The following is a 22,711-nucleotide window of genomic DNA, read 5'->3' as shown; positions in this document are numbered from 1 at the left end:
GCTAATCATTGTAGGAGCTCTCAGGTCGACATTTTTATATTCCCGGTGTTTAAAAAGTTTTCCAATTCAGCATGAAAGACGTCATTTTTGTCTAATGGCTGGTTTTGGTTAAGGGTGTAGTTCGTTAAATTGTCTAGTTTTCAAGTTAAATTTTCAACAAATCTAGTTTGCGGGCTGAAGCTGCGATCGCAAAGTTGTCGTTGTCCGATGTTCTTATCCATTGTCAACTTTGTTGACTTCTTAATCCTTTCAACTTTTGTTTTTTTTTGCTAAATGTTTATTTGGCTGCCGAAATAGATTAAAATAGGTGAAATAGGATGGGGTGACTAGTTTGAGAGTTTCACTGACGCGGGGTGGTTAGAGATAGAGGTTTAAAAAATCCGGGTTGAAACAGATCGAACTGCAAAAACCACAAATTTTCAGTAATCACACGGATGCCTGGATCAATTTCAATCTTTTCTCATTTTCATTTATCACTGTTTTTTATTGAGTCGGTTAACTAGTTAATTAGATCTAATTATTTAGATTTTAATTAGATCTAATTAATAAAATCTTATTAATTAGATTTTTGATTGCTGTATTTTGGCTTGTTTCGACTGAGCTTATGTTTAAACTGGAAACTTCACGGATAAATTAAAATGGTTTGCTCGCTGTGCATGGCTTTGCCCACTGCTGGTTGTTCAAATGTATTGCATGAATTTTTTAAAAGCTCTTCAGATTGACATCTAATACAGTTCTAATATGTATGCTTTCAGAAATATCTAGAATTTTCATCTAAGTAATTTTTTTGATGCCGGTGTATTGTTTTTGCATATATAATGTGTGTATTTGGCAACTACGAACGGGGAAATGTGCTAATATGCAGGCTATTTCAATTTATATTTTCCTGTGTTAATCCAAGTTAGCTATGTTTGTTCCGACCGCTCTTGAGGGGGGGGACTATATACTCAAATGGTTTTTTTCTGTTCAGACAATTTCGGCCGATCGATATAATAATTCGTAGAGAGTTATGAGTGGTATCGTTAGAAAGCCCGTCCAGCGTAGAATTCGGAATCAAAAAGATTTTTTTTTTCAATTTTTGCTTTTTATAGAGTTTTCGATGTTTAAAATTTTGTCAATATTAGAAGTAATTCGGCTGTTTTTTTTTTCACTTTTTTGACAAGTTTTTCGTCAATTTTGACCAAATTTTTGTCAATTTTGCTAAATTATGTTAAGATTGTTAACTGTAGTGTTATTTAATTTATGAATAGGGTTGCTGAATTGTTCGATCCGAGTTTTTGGCTAGAACTTATGATAAATTTTTCAAAATCAGACTTTTTTCGTCGAAAAAATGGCCTTTTTATCACACTTGCTCTAAATTTGCTGGAAGTAGACACCTTAAAACTATAGCTATATTCTTATTAAGCTCGGAAAACAGCTAGATGTACTCCCCTTCGCTTGAGTCTTCTGGATTTATAATTTTGCATATGTTGTGCAGATTTAGACTCGATAATTATTCAAAACGGATTGTTTATTTTTGACAAACTAAAAATTTTTTTTACAGAATTGATCTATTTGGCAACCATTTCAACAATTGAGTGTTTTGCTAAACGCGCAGCAATATCTGGGCTGATCTTGATCCCACCATGGATCCTTACGATAAAAATTTTTTAGATTTTAAATGGGGCGCGACCTTTTTTTCAAAACATTTCCACTATGTAAATGTTTTTTATATAAATTACGGACTAATTTCATATCAGGGCTCAATTATTGATTGAAACTATTGACAATAAATGAGACCTAACGAGATTTTTTTATGGCTTCAGAGTTAAGATCATGGTTTTCATGGCTCTGGTCAATTGTTTTCGTAAAAATTTTATGGACTTCTTGGGTTTTGCTTTCATTTTTTATACTTTGTGTAGCCCAATGACTTAGTGTCCCCGCTCAAAGATCCAGTTAGCTTTTAGAAGGTATAAAAAAAACCTAGACATTTTTCAGTTTTTATCTAATGTCTTATGACTTCGAATATATTTGTTTTGAGAAAATATCGGTGAATTCAAGTTAAATTAAAAAATTTTTTTCATGTCTCCTCTTTGCTTTTTTTCGTCACCATGTAACTCAATCTTACTCATTAGAAGTCCCAATTACTTTTGTTCATTCAAACATTTTTGTCGCGCTGGGCTTTACGTTTGACTGATTGCTTCGACCATTCAGTTTCATAAAAAGTTTTCGAGATTTCTATACTGTTCAATTTTTGGATTTCTTTGTGGTGTCATGTCTAAGTAGTCGTTTTATAAGGAAGAATCGTTGATGTTAAGGTGATGGGAAATTGACGATTCACATTTCTTATGGGTAACATCTTTTAATTATAGTGCCTTGAACAGTGTCATGTTGTAAAATTCTTTGAAGTTTTGGCTTCTTTATGAATTTGTTTTTTTGTGGGCGCGTGACTTAGTCTGATTTTTAACATGCCTAATTGGTTTCGTGAGGTGTTGTTCATCTCTTTTTGTTGTAATCCTAATTCTGATACGACTTTTGAAAATAATTGTTTTCAAAAATAAGTTTGGGTTTTTGAGCTTCGTCTTTTTTAAATACCTTTTCGATCGATTTGTACCTCAGTCTCTGTAAACACAAGTCACAAACCGTTTCCAGTTAGCTATAATTTACTTCTTAGAATGGTTTTCGCTTGAAACATTTTCGCAGCTTTGTTACTACTGTTACCACGAGATTTCGTCAAATGTTATCTTTTTATATTGTACATTTCAAAGTATTTTTGGTTTCTTTTTAAATTATAACAATCGTCAATCCCATTGGCTTTGAGATTTTGCGCTATCGAACATTGGATAATGACTTGACTCAATTGCTTCCTATGTAGATATAAATGAATAAATGATTTCAGTTAATATCTAATGATATTAATAACTGTGAAATTAATTGTTTTAAAAAAAATGGAAGTATTTGACTTTCGCCCCTATCTGCTTTTTTCGAACGGTTAACCAGTCGCACGTATAGGTTAGTTTGTTTAGTTTTGGTTTTTATCTGAGGCAATATTGATATTGTTACGATTTTTTTATTACTTCGAGTTTTGATCGTAAATAATGTTTGTTGTTTGATTTTTCTTATGTTCCTTTCTAGTATTCCTATTATCAACAATTTTCCTCGGCCCTCTAGAGTGGCATTTTTGTATTTCATTGGTCGTTTAATGAACGATGTGTATGTTTTTGAAAGTTTTCTATCTCTTCAGTAAGTTCTCTATCTGGTAGCCAATTGAGTCAAGAATGTGGATGAGCGCGGTAGGAACATTATGTGCGTACGCACATTACCGAGCCTCCTTGTTTAAATATAGTATTTGTGGTCTGCCTGAATTTGCATATCATTGAGCAGCCAAAATTGGTATGGTTGCATAAGTAGGAATTTTGCGAGCTAGACAGGATTTATGATTAATTTTATTACGTATTTTATTTGTAGGTTATAGTTTTGAATATAGGGCACGCGGTTCATACGTAAAATAATCTGCAGTTATTTGATGCAAAAAATGTATTTTAGATTCAAATGTGAAAGTGCTTCCAAGCATGCTTCGGTGGAGCAAACCAATTCTATCTCCTATTTTCAAAGTGGGAAATATTAACAATTTTAGGACTCGCGAAAAATTATTAATATTCTCAGCAGCTCTAGTGAAACGCCAGTTCTATAATTCCCCACAGATTTTGCAAAGCAATACGATAGATTCTAACCAGCAAACCACAGTTAACCGAAACCCTCTGAGTTCTTTCCAGTTCAACTCGACCAGAAAAGTCTGGAAACCGCCTTTGAAAATGAAATCAAAATCCACACTTAATGGAATGTTAAGGTCAGTTGTGTTACCAGGGAGTGTCGAGTCGAGGCTGATGAAAAAAGTGTATAATGATATAATTGACAATGCTGATATTTTTGGTATCTGGAAACACTGTGGAATGCCAGACCGCTTTACATCTTGGATCTATCTGGTTTATCTACACGTTTGGTTATACAGCATGGCTTTGCAACAATATCAAGGCTAGAACCTGTTTCCTTTCATCTTATTAGTAGTTGAACAGGAACCATAAATTTATCGAATTCAATCAAATTTGCACGATTTTGTATACGAAATTCAGTTTCGATGATAACGGTGCTAGGACAAATACCCAATGTTCCAAAATACCCAACATCTAACCTTATTGTCAAACTTATACTGACTATTTTGCATAAGCATGCTACCTGAGTTTGATAATATACTCAAGTCTATTTACCAGTTTTTTTTTGAATTGTAGGATCACAGTTTATTTGGCCACGCCTCAACGGCACGTGGGACTTGACATGAAACTATCGGAACCGAACATGATATCAAAATAACTGCTTAAGTATGATAAAACTGCTAATTTCTAATCCGGGGTAATGAAGGAAAAAATATAGGAGTACGTTGAATTTTATGGCATTGGGTTATTTGGCTTTGTCGTATTGGGTAATTGGCATCGGGTATTTTGTCACGGGTGCCGTGAATATTAGCCGAATGGAATATTAGCCGAAAAGGAGACATTAGCCAATCAGATTTGAGAACGCACTCGTTAAAAGTCAAGTGGTGAGTTTTTTCCATGGGTTTTTTTTCCGAAACCCTGTTAATTTCATGTTAAGCGAGTTAAGGTAATTGCGCGTCCCACTTGTGTTTGCCTACATCAATTACCTCATCTATTAATTCTTATGTTCCTCCTCTTGACTTTTTCGGCTAATTTTGACGTCGGCTAATATTCCGGAAACCTTTGTCACGTAACCTGATAATAACACGTGTTTTTAATTACCCTTTATAAATACCCTCGGCGAAAATTGAGATCTGATCTAGGCTGTAATGCTAAGCACACTTTTAGCTCTAATAAAGTCGGTTTGAGTAAACATGCTAAATTTTAATTGATAATGATGTTAAATAAACAATTTTCACTGTTAAGTTAACTGTTAATAAAAGCAGGCATTTTTATCATGGTGTTGAATTAGGCATTAAATAATGAAATAATTATTATCCGCCGGCTTGAGCATGGTTGAGCATGCAGATAAAAGAAGATATGCATTATCGCCTGAATTTTATAAGGGTAGGAAATCATTGGTCTTTCACATTAGCACCCCAGATTAGTGGCGTAGAGAGTATAGTCTATCCAGTGGCGTAGAGGGGGTGTTATGGAAAATCCTCAAATTTTCATCAATTTAAGATCGTGTGGTTCTACCAGGGTGAAAGGAAATATTTCTAATTCAGGCTCTAAACGGTGCAGAAACTTTCTTGTAAAACACATGTGGACTGATATCGAAGACAGACGCCGACTTCTAAAAACTTCCACATTTTGGAGAAAGTCTGATTTGAAAAACCTGAACGAAGTATTTCGCAACTTTTTCGTCAACATGGACATTGGATATTTGCAATCGGATCTCGAATTAGCAGCTATTGTGTATAAATGGATACTTAACAACCATCACAAAGGAATTGACGGAGTATTGGAAAAGGAAAATTTGTCGAATACCCACGTGGACTCAACGCCAGAAAAAACAATCGAAGCAGCTGCTTTTCTGGTGACGTATATAAGATATCACGCCAAGTATTTAACAGAGCTAATGCCCGAAGATTTATTGCTCGAGCGAAATTTGGCTAGTGAAGTCACTTCTTCGGAGGGAAATTCAAAGAACAGTATTAATTGGAGGCCTGCATCTTATTTCTTGATTAATAAGAGTTAGTTGAGAGAATTCCGGTTGCAAAGACTGATGCTAATATAGCGCAGGTAGTTATGATAAATGAAGTCCTGCCATAATTTAGAGTATAGAAGAAAGTTTTCTCGGAAAGGAAGACGAATTTGTGTCACTTTCGTGAACAGCACCAAATAATTTTTACAAGTAAAAGCGCAATAGATAACCAAACAACTGGAGTGTGTTTAATAAACTGCCCCTAATCAAAAGCAAATGAACAAAATGATATGCAAATGTGATTCACTAAAATTATCAAAGTTGTTTCATTTCGGAAAAGAAATTACGATCATATTGTAAGTTTATCAAGCCCCGAATGAATAATTGAGCATTTTTTTAAACTAGTTAGCACCACGTGTTCTCATTGGCCGTCTTTCTACTTGTATGTTGAGGCAAGGTGCGTGAAACAATTCCGGTTTTTTTGTACTCCGTCAGCATTTCGAAGAGGTTTTAGCCAAACGATTGTTTATGCTGATTGATGGTTGACTACAAAACTATGTTGAAGTTCATGTGTAATTCGTAAACCGATTAAAAAACATCTTGGAAAAAAAGTTTTTATGGCAACGCTGGGTCTTTCTTGAAGTAATTTATTGGGGAAAATATTCGAAGAGTTTCAAGATAAGCTACTTCAGCAGTAAACAACTAGAGCGCCGTATTGGGTTACAGTTACTGCATAATTGTTGCGTCGTTATAATTGTTGCGACCTCGCTTGCGTTCCGACTTGGGAGATTTGAGTTTTATTACAAGAAAATTCGTTATAATTGTTGCGACCTCGCTTGCGTTCCGACTTGGGAGATTTGAGTTTTATTACAAGAAAATTCGTCCAGCGTGGAGCGAAAAATTTAAAAGATTTCAAAATTTTTTTTTGAGTAATTCAGGTTAAAGTTTTTGTTAACGTTTCATTTTTCACTCTGTTTTTATTCACATTTTTGGTCTTATTTTCAAAATAATTTCTGCACAATTATGTTACCATTTTCGGTTTTTTACGTTTTTGGTAACCCTGTGTATAAACCTTTCTTGGATTTGGTTGTGGAGTTTTCGGTTTTTAGAGTCATCTATTTGGTTTTACTTTTCGCGCAAAAAAATTCTGATTTGGTTTTTCTTTTATAATTGTTGCGACCTCGCTTGCGTTCCGACTTGGGAGATTTGAGTTTTATTACAAGAAAATTCGTCCAGCGTGGAGCGAAAAATTTAAAAGATTTCAAAATTTTTTTTTTGAGTAATTCAGGTTAAAGTTTTTGTTAACGTTTCATTTTTCACTCTGTTTTTATTCACATTTTTGGTCTTATTTTCAAAATAATTTCTGCACAATTATGTTACCATTTTCGGTTTTTTACGTTTTTGGTAACCCTGAGGCATTATCGAGGCTATTTTGTCTCATCGTTCGTTTTTTTATAAACCTTTCTTGGATTTGGTTGTGGAGTTTTCGGTTTTTAGAGTCATCTATTTGGTTTTATTTTTCGCGCAAAAAAATTCTGATTTGGTTTTTCTCGGGACTCTGTCGAAGTATACTAGTTGCGATGCTTTTTTTAATGGTGATTAAGTTGTTGTCTGAAGTGGTCTGTGGGTGGGTAACTAGTGATTTTGCTGACTTTGACTAGAGAAAGTTTCATTAAAATGTTACCAATTGATATTTTGATCATGTTCTGTTGTTTCTGAGTCCCAATAATAACAGGTCTAATAGAAATTCCCACTTGGTCTAAATAAACGTAACTAGTATTCAGAGTTTATGGTTTTAGGCCTTAATTCCTTTGAAACTTTTTGTTTTATTAAATGAGTGTTTTTCTTAAAACGTTGCAGATTTTCTCGATTTTGTTATTTTGTTTTGCTACTAAGTCCGAAACTAGATAGATAGATGGTGTTTTCTGGATCTCATTTTTTGACGTTTGGTAAAATTGGTTGCTTGCTTGACAAAATTCTCTTTACAGAATGTGAAAATGCATTATTCTTGATCTTGTGTCTGTGGTCCCATTTTATTCTCTAGATCTTGTGTTCATTTTAGTGAACTAAAACATTTGTCTCACTGGTTAACATTTTAATGAACACCTGTTTTTTTAAAATGTCTAAGTTTAAAAATATGAACTAATGAGTCGATCAAATGCATTGTTTTTGTCTTAGTTTTATATAAATGCGGTTGTCAAAATTGATCCGCTTGCAATTAATGATTTAGTTGATTCTGACACTACGGGTTCTCATTAAAATTTTGTAACTTCTGTCTATTATTTGATCTTATTTTGTGTTGTTACTAAGCCCCACTACTAAGAGGTGCTCGTTGACGTTCTAACGAGGTCTGATTAAGCTAAATAGTTTTTAGAGATTTTTGCTTTAGATGTGACCTTAGACTTTTTTTTAGGGTTTATAGTCTGAGTTTTGAAGGACCTGATTGATATGAGCAGCGGAATAATAAAGCTTATGAATGCCGGTAGTTAATAGCTTTTTTGACCGGATACAATTTTTTCAGAACATAGGTGACTTTTGAGTTCTGAGCGTCTTTGTTTTTATTTATTTTCTTGATCTTTATTCTCTTTTATTCAATTTTCATAGTTCAGTAAGGAGTTATAGCTGAATATAGATTTAGCTTTCATTTGATTGCTGGTCATAGATTTGAAATTGACGCCATTTAATGTCTTAAAAAATGTCTATATTTGGTTATTTCGTTTTTGGGTTTTTAACAAATAGAGTAATCAATTATTTTGACTACTGACAAGTCTAATGGGTTTTCTGAGGAGACATAAATGAAACTTCTGAATATGTCCATTTGACAACGAATGGTTTTTAAAATTTGTTTCTTAAATAATAAGGTTTTGGGGAAAATTTGTCCTTAATATTTTCAACTTGTAAATTAATCTCCTAAATAGAGCTCCTAGCTTCTTCATAGTGAGTACTATGTACTTGTGCTTAGGTTTTGAAATTTACTGTGGGCTCCCTATTTGATTATAACGAAAAGTTTTCAAAGCAAGTCAAGTTTTTCAGGATCTTTTCTGTTTCTTGATTCCGCAAATGTTTGTTAAGAAACTTGGTACCTTGCAAGGGCAAACTTGACCTACTTAATCATGGCTAACCTTGTGATTGTATGGCTTGGGTAACTTCTATTTGAATTTGATCTGATTTAGCCTTCTTGAATTTATTTTAAGTGAGAGTAGAGGTCAATTTTTATTTCTGCTCTCACTTAAATACCTAAATTGAGTTTAAAATCTAATAGAAATTAGGTACAGGACACCTATTTCTTAAAAAGTATTGCAGTTAGAGATTTAGTTTTTAATTTTAATTTTAGGATAGATTTTAATTTTTGGATTTTTTTGGTTAAAATTAGTTGTTACTTATAAAATCGTTTTTTTTCTACTTGAGAAGTTACATTAGAGTTGATTTCGCGTCTCGTTTTGTTTGTTTGAGTTTTATTGTGAAATTAAATTGTGATCTCACTGGTTTGAAGCCTTTTTGTATAGGCGTCTGTCCTTTTTAAGAATTGTTAGTCTAATTGAACTGCTTTAGAGGCAGTCTATCTCTGCTTCAGCGGGTAGACAATCGAGACAAGATTGTGGATGTGCGGTTTTGGAACATTTTGTGCCACGGTGGACTAGCGAGCCTCCTTCTATATTTAAGAAGTTGATAGTTGGCACGATTTATCTCATTTTAAACAAGACTGAGTACGATGTTTTGACTGTCAATATAAAACTTGTTGGTGGTAACCCGAATTCTTGGAGACACAATTCTATTGGGATACTTCTTTATTTGAAATGTTTCTATCGAAAGTTGTAGTTTCTTCCAGCCAAGTGCTCATTTTTAGTGGTCTGATTCATTGATAGCAATTATTAGTAGAATAGGCAGCAAAAACAATGATTGGCAAATTTTAATATACAAATGGCCTGTCGTTAATATTTTCAAAGTAAAGTAGATGCCCAAGAATAGATCCAAGTGGTGATCATCCGCAGTTTTTGTGAGGTAGTCACATCTTTCATTTTTAGCTAAAAGTTTTGGGTTTTTCTACTTATAAGTACAAATTGAACGTGCTAAGAGAATTCCCTTAATTAGTACCTCTCTATAGTTTTCAATATAGGAATCTGTTATATAAAATGCTTTCGTGGAGATTACTCTATGCATGAAATATTAATATCAACTGGTACTTTTTCTGATTGATTTTTATGTATGTGTAACAAATTTTTAAGTTTTTAGGTTTCCCCCATTTGTCATTCAAAATTAGTTTAATATTCGTAATCCTGTTTGGTGATTTTTATTTTTCGTTGAACTTACGCCTGTCACCATTTGAAAGGTTTTGAGTGAAGTATTACCTAAGTATGTAGACCTCATTAAGTGCAACTTTTTGTATGAATCTCCAAATCGACTTATATACAATTTACAATAAATTGATTTTGTTTTAACAAGGGGTGATTTGCTATCATGTGTGTTGATAAAGGATTCGCTCCAGTTTCTTTTTATGAACAAACTTTCGCGGAACTCTAATCAGAGTTTTCGTATAAAATCCACATGGGATATCACATAGATCAGAGGTTTGGGGTTCTGCAGCGTCTATTAACGACAATGTCCCTTTTTTCTAAGTACTTCACACTTCAGTCAACTTGTTCACACAAGATGTGTATTGCGATCGCTGACGTGTCCAGTGATAAAGTTTTTGAAATATCTTAACTAAATCACCGTGATGTTTAAGGGAAGACATATTAAAGAAGGTCCTCAATTTCTTTTTTGATTTTACCGTTTGAGTTAGGTTTCAAACGAGACTCTATATGTCACACGCAATTACGTCCTCAATTGTAAGTAGTTTAAATTTTCATCACGCTGCCATTGAAAGAGTTAGTTCCTGCTGCACCGCCATTGATTTTTAAATAGTTTACTTAAAAAGGCAAAAACCCATTTTAACCTCGCTTTAAAAAAGTAAGTGCCGACAGCGCTTTTACATTGAAGATGTTTTGACTGCCTTGAGGTTTTCTAGGTACTCAATGTTAAGCACATTTTCTTATTTATGCTCGTTGTTAAAATTTTCCCATTCTTTTTATTGCTATAGTGTCACAATTTTGGTACGTTTTCTAATTATTTGTTAATTGTAATCCGTTTGTTCAGTTTCATAGCACATGCTAAATCACCTCTTTCAATCTAACCATGTTTTTAAAATTTATATGCTGCCTACGAATGTGCTCCCATTAAGATTATACGCTAAGAGGGTTTGGGATTTATAATGCGAAAGAGCCTTGTACAGTTTACATCTTTTCAGATCTTGAGAATGCATTTGTCAGTTGAGCCCAAAATGGAGATGATCAAGGCCATAATTATAATGGATAACGATGGAAAGAGACTGTATGCCAAGTACTATGATCACAACCTCGCTTATGGATCCGCTCCTCCTCTTCCAGGAACAGTTACTGGAATCTCAAACCCTCCCCAGGTACCAAGGGAGCGGTATAGATGAATATACCCCTAGTCTTGTCCCTAATCTAAATGGATGTTGTCTTTGCCATTTTGCACCACTGTTTATATATTTTAAACGTTGGTCTATAAACAAACAAACAAGAAGGCTCGCTTGATTCTTTGCATTTGAAAGCATACGGTGTATCATATCAACATATCTTAAATGATATTGCAGAAACATTTGCCTCACCAATAAATTTTGAGTCAAAGCAAGCTTCTGCAAAAAGGGCAACCATCTTATAACTCAAGTTCAAAGGAGGTGAAAACTTTGAGTTTTCAGATGAACAAGTAACTCCCGAGTAGCCTTCCTTTCCGAAGGAAATCTGTAATTACGCCTATGTGTTCAGAAAAGGTGTTGCTACGATACCACCAAAAATCAGTAGCGCGCCAACTTTTTTTTTGCTTCACTGACAATTTTTTATCATCAGTCATCCGGTCTTTGTTTATAACTTTTCACAGACTTAGAGAACTTCAATTTTAAAGTTATTGTGATTGACTCCTAATTCACTGTTTGATTTTGAAAATGTGAACTTTTTCATATTACGTTTTTTATGGTCGAAAAATATAAATGCGAATTTAGAATTTTAAAAGATTTTTACCAATCAGCTCCTCATTTTTCATTGATAATCAAAACCAATCTTAAATCATAAGTAAGCTGATGAATCAGGTTTTTCTTCTCGCCATGTAATGAGCAAAGTTTTTTAAAACAAGCTATTTCTAGGCATGAGATGTTATTGTACGCTTGCAGCATTCACACAAGCCATTTTGGAAGCTAATATAAGAAGCTTAAAAATATACAGGAGTTGAAACAAACCAAACGTCTCCGTCTCCATAGCGAAACAGCCAATTATTTATAGCTGTTTTGTTCAAGTTTTTGAAGTTAAATTCTAACTAAGTCTTATTTTTTGTCCTAACTTAGTGTCCTATGTTTGGTGTCCTAATTAGACTTTCAGTTCTTTCACTTCAAGTCTTAAGTGCAATCTTTCGAACTAGGCTTTCTTCCTCTTAGTTTTAGTCAACGATGAAATCGTACTCTGGGTTCTATATGTTACCAGGTCTAATGGTTGTTAACATAAGTTTAATAATCCATAATCAATCTGCACTCTTATTAAGAAACGGGTGAGCCCAACAACCAAATACACTGAAAATAAGAGGTCTGTAGATTTTTTTAAAAAGAAAACAGTTTTATTTTCGATGTAGCAAATAGCACGTAAGTGCGGGGTTGTAAAACTTATATGCACTCTAAGCTGGGGGAGCAGGATAGATCCTCAAATACTTTTTTGCTTGTTTCTATGCAAATCGGGGTTTTGCGTATCAATAGCGGCAATTTTTCGGCCATCTGCAAAGTATGTTTTTAATTTCGATCGGACTAGGTTTTATCGAACAATGTCAAGTCTCGGCTTTCCTGTAATGAGTCTTCTAAAAATCTCAAAATCTCAACTTTTTGTACTTCTGAAAAAAAACTTAAATTTAACTTAAAAAATACTTTAATTGTGAGTTGAAGTTTGGTTTTTTATATTTCTCATTCACAGAAATGCTGCGGCTGGTTATGGTTCCACGCGGCTATGCTTATTTTATACCATAATCATTCTGCTGAATTGATGGAAGCGTTTCAAATTTGCAATCTTGTAATATTTACTATTTCATGTTAACAGGGAGAGTTCGAAAAGAAGTTATTCCAGAAGACATACAAAGCGAATAGCGAAATAGTGATGCTGGACAACAACACGATTGTGTACAGGAGTACTGTTGATGTGTTCTTCTATGTTATTGGCAGCTCAGACGAGAACGAACTTATTTTATCTTCTGTTCTCAATTGTAAGTCACAGTTTATTCACACAAAGAGAAAAAATTGCGGAAGAAAGAATCGTCTTCCTCCCGTAATTGTGAATAGAACTTCTTAATATATATTGCTTCTTTGTGCATGGCGGTTAGCTTTAGGTATTTTGTTGTTTTCCGCCTTTTATGGAGGAAGATTTGGTCTTTCCGTAATATTTAAATTTGTTGTAGCTTAAATGATAGCTGTTGAAACGATTTCTATGATACTGTAAACAAATTTTTAGCGTTTAAATTTGAGCGATGATTCTGCGCCTGAGAATTATCTTCAATTGAGCATATGGTCTAAATTTTTGGGTTAATAATTCCCAGTTTTTTCTTTTACTTAAACAAAATTAAATTAAGCTTTTCTGATTTGAAAATAGTGTTGCTGTGTTTAGGTAAAAAAAAATAAATTGTTTTTGTCGTGTGTCTTAAAAAGTAAGTGCATTGATGTGTTTCTGTGTTTAGGTTTGTACGACTGTGTGGGTGCAATAATGAAGATAGTAGAACGCAGCTCGGTCATGTCCAACTTGTCCTCCATCATACAGATCATTGACGAGATATGTGACTCAGGAATTGTCCTCGAGTGTGAGCATTCACTGGTGAGTAAAGAGGAAAAGTATACTCTGAAGGCATTATTAACTAGTTGTTGACCAGTCTTCATAGAGCTTTAGTAGTCTGCACCAAACTTTAAATGAATAAAGCACAAATATTCGTAATGTTTCTGTGCATTTTTCGAGCGTTTCAGGGCCTGAAACGCACAAATGAGCGGAAACATTACGAATATTTGTACTTTATTCAATAAAGTTAACGATTCATTGAGACCATTGAGGAGCATACATTCATGTTCTGAAGGGCAATGCTTTGAAACACTACTCGCCTTTCTTGCACCCTTCTCACCCAAGATTCATCAAGCTAGCTAATACCAAAGCCAGCTCCTCTCAGTTGGCTCTGACGTAATTCGGGCAGACGGCAGTCGGTTATGTTTTTTTTCACCTGCCTTAATCAATGAAAACACTATTTGGAGAGCTGTTATAATTTGCCGAAGTCTATTACTAGCAGGTGTAAATAAACTGTGCAGTTTCTATGTTAAAGGAATTAAAATCGGTATTTCAACCTTGTTTTTTGCTTCTTTCATATTTTTCTTTCGAGGTTCGTCTTCTGAAAATAGTCTTTTTAATTGCTCTCAAACGAAGTTTGTAGCAATTATATTAGTCCTGTCGGTCATTTTTATGCGATTTTTTGCTTGACCGCTTGTTCGTCTGACCCATTTGACTTTGTTTAAAAAGGAAAATTAAAATTTTCAAGTCCCATTACAAGGATACTCGAAATCTGGGCAAAATGTTAATGTATTTCAGCATCCCAGCCGCTTTTAATTTAATCACCGCAAGTTTTAAAGTTGAAACTGAAAACTTTGATTTTTGTTTTTGAAATTGTGTCTTCTAACTAACACTTCCATGCGCATGTGTTTGTCCATTAGGTACCTGCATGGTACGAAGTCAAACTCTTGACCGATTTTTTGTCTGGCCGATTTGACTTTTCATCCTCAAAAACGGGATAAACAGGTAGCGACCAGTGGTCATTAAGTGCTCTAAGAGCCTTTAGCTCTTTAGTCTCCAAGGAAACTTTTGAGACAATTTCAAGGTGTGAAGGGCGGTTCTTAGAGGTTGACCTCCACACATCAGCCCCCTCTCACTTGACCCCCCCCCCCTCCATCCCGACCACCTGCACATCGCTCAAGCAGTAAAGGCCCCGTGAAGCCAAAAACCCAACTCCCACTGTTGCTCCCTCCTCCTCCCCCCCCCCCCAACTGCTGCCCTCGCCCATCTCGTTGACCCCCCCCCCCGTCAGCCCCTCCGTGCACCCCCCCCCCCACTGCGCCCACCTCACGCCCTTCAATTAAGCTAAAGCTAGCCTCAATAAATGGTGGCTAGCTAGTGACGGAGTCGATCGCTCCCCGGTCGTTTGAGAGCAATTCGCCCGACGTTAGTCGGTTATGTTATTGTTTGTAACCATAAAATATCTTAATTCTCGTGTTCTGCATTTTCCATGTTTAGGCAACAAAAAAGTTGTTTTTTGTTTGGTTTTGATTTATCTAAATTGTTCATCTTTCGGATTTGATGCAACTTATTAAATTTGTGATAGGTCAGTTCCAAAATTTTCATCAAAAAGTTATTTAGGCAACGTGATTTGAATCGCAAATGTTTTGTTTTTACAGCAGCGTAACTTCTTGAGACGCAAACCTGCACAAACTTACAAATTCTGGCAGTCAGTGTAGGAAAATTGGGCACTTCAGAGATCTGGCATTTTAAAACTTGCTCGTGACGTTAAGCAAATTATTAATTGCTCTTGAGCGAAATTTGAAGCAATTATTAAACATGTTGGTCTTTTTTATGCATGATTTTTCCTTGACCAATTTGACTTTTCGCGTGACTTTTAAGTCCTAGACTTTTTTGTTTTGCGTGGTTTTAAATTAGCTCTCATTCGCAAGTTTAAGCAGCTGAACTCGAGTGGCGACAGTTCACTACTAAAGTTCCAATGAAAATTGCGCTAAAATTGGTGTAATTAATTTCACTTTAATTTTTTCTTGCTAAATTTGGTTTATAATAGCCTACTCTATTGATGTCATTTGAAGCCCCCATAATGATCTTAGTTACCCCCCCCCCCGACTGAAGCAGGCTGAAATAGATTTGAGCTCCCAGTAGTCCGAGAGCAATTCTTCCGATGTTAGTCGGTCATTATTAGCCACGAGGCGATAGCGGCTGTTATTGGGGACATCGTGTTTTTTTTACAATTCACAGAATTTTAAAGTAGAGTGAGAAAACGGTGTTTGATTTTTTTCTCTTCACATGCGGTAATTTCACTTTGATTTTAATGTTTTTGACTTTTTGGGATCCGATTTTTTTCTTAATGGTTTTACCAATCCATTCATAGTTCATTCTAGGCCTAGTTTTTTGTTTGAACCAAGTTTACCTTACTCGCGAGCGGTTTGGTGTTCATATGCGGCGTTTTGACTTTGATTCTCTGGTTTTTCCATTTCACTTTTAGTCCGCTCTAGGTCCAGTCTTTTAATTAGTCGATGAAAATTCTTTGAATTGTACGTCAGGACTTGTCCTGCTATGTTTTATTTACCTCATCGTCTGCATCGATGATTCTTGAGACCATTGACTTTTTTTCAATTTCAGTGACTTCTGCCTCCTTGCAGTTAAAATTTGTGTGCGTGAAGTCTTTTGTTCTGCTTTTAGGTCAATTGCGTGACTTACCTCACTCGAAAAAATGACTTCTGAACTCACTTAATGAACTTTAAATATAATTAAAATTTACTAGTTAAATGTCAATAGTGTGCATCTAAGTAGCGCCAAACGTATATGCCCTAATTCTTGAGTAATAGACTCTTGTGTTTTTGATTTCGAATATTAATTTTGAAAAAGCTCTATTAGGGCTTTTTCCTTGTAGAGCGTATGTGTCTCATGAAAATGGTAGTCCGAATCTAACCCAAAAAGTCTAGTGGTCTATTAAAGGACTGGTGGTTAATCTGTCTTTCTTATTTCTTTAGTTGTTTCAATTCCATGGAAGGCCACAAGCGTCTATCGCGGCTATTTTCCGGAAATCTGCCGGCTATGTTGTTTTATTTTGCCGTCATTTTTGTTTTCATGCCGTCTGTGATCTATTTGTTTTCAGGTGTTGGCCCGAACTGCAATCAAGGGCGCAACCGCTGGCGAAGGGGGTGCTCCGGGTGACCTGCTGGCTGGTGACCAGACTGTGAGCCAGGTTCTCTCAAACGCCAAAGAACAACTCAAGTGGTCACTACTAAGATAGACACAACACATCCTTATTCTTATTGTACAATAGTGCACCTGATCTTGATTGTGTTTTCGCAGAATTGTTGTTTCATTCTTGTTGAAGTAGTTCAATTAATGACATTTGCCTCTGATCTGGTTATGATAAATATTAAATGTGGAAGTGACAACTGGTATTGGTAACTCTTATTAACCCAGGGAGTTGGCGTTTGATTAAGGAAGAACAAATTACAATCGTTTTTTTTATAGAACAAAAATGTGGATTTTCAAGCTATCTTATGAGACAACGATTTGTTCCCTTAAGTATTGAATTTCTGAATTATAGCATATCTTGATAATTTTATGGTTGTACTGTTCGAGGTGTTCGGGTGATATGGATTGGGTTTATATAAGGACAATTATCACTCAATGTTTGTAAATTAATTGCGACAAGTGCAGAATATTAAAACTCATGTTATATAGAAAATATAGCTACTGTCATAAAATTCACGTGTTCAAAAGATTCGGTTTTAAAAGCAGCCATCTATGTGCAATTATTTTTCACAGCGCTGAAACTAAATAGAGCGAAGCTTTATGGGCGCATGAATGTTTTTTTTTGGTGTTAAAGTGCTTAATTCGGCAAACCCCCAACTCTTTTTTGTGCTTGAATTACATTTTAATCAAAAAACTGAATTACAATAGTACACTGATCAGTGAACTTACAAGCCGCATTTCTGAATGTATACCTCATAATCTAGCCTTTGAATCTCTAATTTGAATCTAATTTGAATATATAACCTCATAATCGGTTTTTTAATTGCTCTCAAACCCAGATTGTAGCAGTTATATCACTCCTTCTGGTCTTTTTATACCATTTTTTGTACTACCGAATTTTCGCCTGGTCTTTTTTTAGTCTGGCCAACAAGTACCGTGACTTTTGGTCGTGAGAAATGGTATGACATTAAGTTGCTGAGCACTTCTCTAAGAACCTTACTAGTTTGAAGCAATTATTGTAAACGTGTGTGAATTATTCATGAAAAATGTTTGCTTGACGTTTTTGTGCTTTTATTCTAGAACATTCTTTGAATTCTTGAGTGACTTTGTCACAATTTACATCTTCAATTTTGAGTGATCTAAAAGTTCCTTAAAGCGATTGTGAGTGTAAAGAAGTCAAAGCCATTGTAGCTGAGTGGTTAAGATGGCTGACTGCAACCCTGCAAGTCCGGGGTTGGAACGCCAGTGGGGTTATTTCTCTTCGTAAACGTTTCTAAGCTACATCCCTTCTAAATTAAATTGCCACCGGCAGTCGTTCGAGAGCAATTAATCTGACGTTAGTCATATTTAAAAATTGATATAAAATTGAAATTACTCAAACGTTTTCGCAATAACTTGCGTCGCCACGAGTTAATATTTACAAACATGCATACATACAGTAACATGTCTTGATTATATATTTACTTTTTCGAATTTTTCTAAAATTCCAATATTTTTTACATCTAATTTTGTTAAAATGTTAAAAGAAACTCTTAAAACGAGTCTTTCTCTTTATGAGTTTTCAATGGAGGATTTTTGTTTTTGTAATCGGTTTAACGCTGCGCACATGCTAATTTGATGTTTTTAAACAGAATATGGTTTCTGCACTTAATATTTCAAAGTTAATTCCCGACTCTTGTACTCGTCACGCGTTTCAGTTGTGGCTTGCGTCTACTAATGTGTAGATCTTCTATGATCATAAGTTTTTGGGTATCATGTCACTGATCTATTATCTTATAATTAAAGGTTGTTAGAGCCCCACAGCATTCCACAGCATGTTGGCCCACCGGTGAATCATTTTTCTGATGCTCCGAAATTCTTGTGGTCAAATGTTGACAAGTTTGACCGACATTGGTGGAATTGCATCCACAACAACTGAGCTCGTATACCACATGAGATTTCAGATTGCCATGGAAACTAGATTTCAGGGACGGTAAGTATGTTCGTAGTTTTCGCGTGGTCAAGATGGTTGTCATTTCGCACGTTTTTCCCATTTTTTGCTTTAATTGCAGGCCGATTTTACCTCGGTCCTACAAGAAAATAGTGGTTTAATATCTTTCGCTGGTGGTTATTGTCCCCTCTGTTGGACCTTCTCGTCACCACTCCTCAGTTGAGGTTTACTTATAATTTTTTGTAAAGCATCGTTTATGATTCTAGAAGTCCAACCTTCAGGGTATTGATTTTTGAACCAAAGATTTTCTTTTTCCTTCAGAGCTTTGTCAAATTTTTGCCATGTGCTGGTGCCTCTGGAAACGCGGTGGACAGTCCCTTCTGAGATATGTTTCTTATGGTGGATTGGTGCACAGCTTCTGAATTTCAAGACAACGCTCGTAGTGGTTGGTTTGTTGTACCACTCACAATTAATTTCTTTACAGGTATTTACATTGATGTTCACGTCCAAAAAGGCTAATTTTTACCATATTTGTCTGTCCTCTCCGTTATTAATTCCAATTACCTATGCAATCTATCTGGTTCACGACTTCCAGTACAAATTACATCGTCTACATGTCTTTCGAATAATTGTGTTTCAGTTACCGGGTCACTATCTGATTTGTTAATTTTCAGGTAATTAGAGTAGTGCCACACCATCTCCTTCATTTTGGCGTAAAGTTGATCATTAATGCTTTGGCATTTTGCACAGAACCGATTCTCGCATGTTCACATTCGACTCCTTTTCCACTATAAGTGACTCTACGGTTGCGTTCAGGGCAGGCCTGATTATCATTTTAGGGAGCTTATTGACCATCTCTTCTGTTGACTTGATCTGATGTTCAAATGATTTCATCTGTTCTTGATCTGATATTCAAGTGATGTTCATAATGTTGTCCAGAGTTTTTGCAAGTGATGCTCCCATTGCTAAGCCAGCCACCTGAAAAAACCATTTTTTATTGCCTTTAAAGCAGACATTTGGCTAGCTTCAAGAGTGATTTCAAAGTCGATCTTGACATCTCTGGGGAGTTATCACTAGAGTACAGGCTCCTCGAGGCTATTTCAATTGCTTCAATAACTTGGACGTTCGCATATAGGCTCTTCACGTCCAAGGAAACAATAATGCTCTTGTCAGGAACCAATTTGATGGACTCAAGTTTTCTCCGTGCATTGAGCATTGACGTCTCGATGTTAGCACTTGGTACTTTGTCAAAGTGTGAGGAATTTACTCAAATGGCAATAACTACTGCCCAGTATAGACAACTCCGGGCGTAAAGGAATTCCAAGCTTATGCACTTTTGCTAGGCCATAAAGTCGCGCGGGTCGTGCTCCTGTCGGAAGTAACTTTTGATAATTTTTTTCGCTTAATAAAGAGCCCTTCTTCATATCAAGCAAGGCACTGTTGATGTCTTTCAATCTTCAGAGCAATTTCGTCCCCCGCGCTTACAATCTCTTGAAACTGGGAGCAATCAAGAACTTCAGCCTGCTTTTTGTGATACGATTGACTCTTCATCGCACAAAATCCCATGCCTTTATCAAAAGCACAGCCACAATGTCATTGTCATTCAAAAGTTTTGCCACCCTCACATCACTTGTCCGCGGGTGTTTGAGATTTTTAGCGTACCATTTGGCAGAGGCTTCAATTTCACACAGTTTTCACCGTCATTTCCGCTTTCCCGGAGCTTGCGGACCAATTTGTCTGTCTGCCAAAAAGTGCTTATCATTGAACTTATCTCGGATTGGATGTCTTGGGCCATATGATAGGTCTTTTGCAAAATTTGGTAAGTTAATGCCTTCAAGTATTCTTATGGAGTCGAAATTTTGTTCTTCCTTTATAGGCCTGTCTTGACGTACTGACAGCTTTTTCAACTTGGCATCTAACCTTAGTTTATGTTCTAGTCTAATTTTCCGGATAGATAAGCGTATGTTGAAGGCCAGAGAACCGAGCAATTTTTCGTTCAGAGACCAACACAGTTCATTCCTACTCGTGCTGACCCTTGCGTCAAGGTTCGCTTTTTTCTTGCTTTGTTTAGTTCTGTTTCTCGTAGGCTAAGTTGAAAACCACGTGCGGCTTGATCGGAGAAAATATCGTTTTTTGGAACACGAAATTTTAGTTGTCTGGTATTACATCATTTTCAACGCATTTTTCTAGCAAAATACCTATTCCGTCATCCATTTTTCAGTTTTTCTTAGAACACGTTTCAACCAACATAGTGTCAAGCGTGGCGTCATTTAGCAAGGTTCACCTGAACTACGGACAACCAAGTCCGTAAGTAGCAGCTTGGCCGAATTTACACTTCGCTTCGCTCTTGCCTGACAATGGCGTTTAACCACCATCGGCTTACCATTTCCCTTCTTTAATAAACCAAGTAAGTTCCTTCGGTGTCGCCAAATGGTATCCAATGTCTTCAATTCCATTGCAGCTTCTTGAGGTAGTTCACTGTATGGCTTCAAACACCAATGATCACGCTGTTTTCGTCTGCAAATAATGTGCTAGGTTACCTGGATTACCAAAATACCTGTTTTCAGCAAGCATTGCACAATATCTGGGGCTCCCTTACGTGTACAGTACGCAGTAGCTTTAAAACGGAACTTTTTTTGTTGAAGGTACTCCACGAGGTCGTCCGGGTCAAAATGCTTGAAGTCGGTGGATCTGTGTCTTGTAATCGTTTTGTTTATTGTATCGTGCTGCAATACTAGAGCTGTCCGGTTTTCAAGGTTTCTGCTTTCAAGGTTTTTTAGGATGTTTCCTGAGTTCTGTTTTTTTTCAGGCATGGAGTTGCTGTGATATGGGGCGATAGTCCTCTCTTGCCTTCGTATGTAATTTAGTTGAATGACTGAGAAAGAAGTGACGCCGCTAATACGTGCATGTTTTTCTGAAACCTGTTCTGAAATGACATCCTTAACATAACCCGGATGATGGGTAAGTTAAAAACTTAACGGGTTAAAAACTTAACGGGTAATGTTAAATATTTACAAATATGCATGCATACGGTAACGTGTCTTGATGAACTGTTTTCATTTTTGAATTTTCTTGAAATTCCAATAGGTTTTCCCGTTAAAGTTTTAATATGTTAAAAAGAACTTTAAAACTGTTAATTTGTTCTCTCTTTATAAGTTTTCAACGGGAGATTTTTGTTTTCGCGAGCGATTTAACGTTGAGCACATGCTAGTTCAAAGAATTTTTTAGGCAGAACATGGCTACTGCACTTAATTTTTCAAAGTTAGCTTTCATTTAAATATTCAAAGTTAGCTTGATCCTGTAGATTTTAATTCAATTGCCGCATTTGTCGGACAGTTTTTCAGTAAATTAGGAAAAAATTTCTAATCTATAAAAGCCGTCGAAGTGACCGATCTGTTGAGGAAAAGAGCTCGCTATTTTAATTCAACGGTAAGTTGAGAATTGATAAACTAAAAGTATTAAATAATTTTTTAATTCGATTTTGTTTTTTTGCCTTAGCATTTTCCCCTATTTTAAGTGCAGTAAATTTTCCGATCTGATGTGCGTTGATTAAGCTTCTTATTGGCTTCTGAATTAGCATGTGAAATAAACAAAGCGACAAAAACGAAATGGTTTTTCTCTAATTGTTGACTAATACTTTTTAATTGCTTTCGAGCAAAGCAATTATTGTTAACGTGTCTTTTTACGACACCAAGGGGAGTAATGGTGTTCTTTTTTTTTCTTAAGTGAGCGAGCAAAAAACCGGAATTCAGTGAGTGAATAAAGTTCGAAAAAGGTGTTTTGGTGAACGTTTCAAGTTCGACGGAGAAAAGAGAGTCATTATTCTGTTTATACTTTTTTTGAAACACAGCGTTCATTTTTTGTTTTTGTTTTCAATGTTTTAATATTGTTTGAAAGTTGATTGTAGAAAAAATCCACAATAAGCAGGTTGCTGGGATACCAGTTTGAAGCATGGTGGTAATTGAAAGGAGTTTTATGCTAATTTAAATGTTTTTCAACCATTTGCTGATGTTTAGTCTATTTTCGCCAATTTTTGTCAATAGTATTTTGT

General features: G+C 35.6%; 3 protein-coding genes across 3 annotated transcripts in view; all 3 read left to right on the top strand.

Annotated features, from left to right (window-relative positions):
- The window catches only part of LOC142349543 (coatomer subunit zeta-1-like), a 116,062-nt gene extending 98,803 nt beyond the window's left edge, over positions 1-17,259 (top strand). The window contains exons 2-5 of the mRNA XM_075401176.1: positions 10,944-11,116; positions 12,795-12,957; positions 13,426-13,559; positions 16,639-17,259. Of these exons, the coding sequence (XP_075257291.1) occupies positions 10,955-11,116; positions 12,795-12,957; positions 13,426-13,559; positions 16,639-16,776 (597 nt within the window). The 5' untranslated portion in view covers positions 10,944-10,954 and the 3' untranslated portion in view covers positions 16,777-17,259. The remainder of the gene's footprint in view (positions 1-10,943; positions 11,117-12,794; positions 12,958-13,425; positions 13,560-16,638) is intronic.
- LOC142349974 (uncharacterized) lies at positions 3,529-6,062 on the top strand. Its single transcript, XM_075401846.1, has 2 exons — positions 3,529-4,014; positions 5,240-6,062. The coding sequence occupies exons 1-2, from the start codon at positions 3,552-3,554 to the stop codon at positions 5,710-5,712; spliced, it is 936 nt and encodes a 311-aa protein (XP_075257961.1). The 5' UTR covers positions 3,529-3,551; the 3' UTR covers positions 5,713-6,062.
- Positions 15,088-22,711, top strand: part of LOC142349540 (endoplasmic reticulum resident protein 44-like) — a 558,035-nt gene continuing 550,411 nt past the window's right edge. The window contains exon 1 of the mRNA XM_075401171.1: positions 15,088-15,093. The gene's annotated coding sequence lies outside the window, so the exon portion shown is untranslated. The remainder of the gene's footprint in view (positions 15,094-22,711) is intronic.

The sequence above is a fragment of the Convolutriloba macropyga genome, chromosome 11 (genome assembly GCF_964194025.1).
Source record: "Convolutriloba macropyga chromosome 11, txConMacr16.3, whole genome shotgun sequence".
Taxonomy (NCBI): Eukaryota; Metazoa; Xenacoelomorpha; order Acoela; family Convolutidae; genus Convolutriloba; species Convolutriloba macropyga.
The sequence above is the reverse complement of the archived record's forward strand: the minus strand, read 5'-3'. Positions and strand labels throughout refer to the sequence as shown.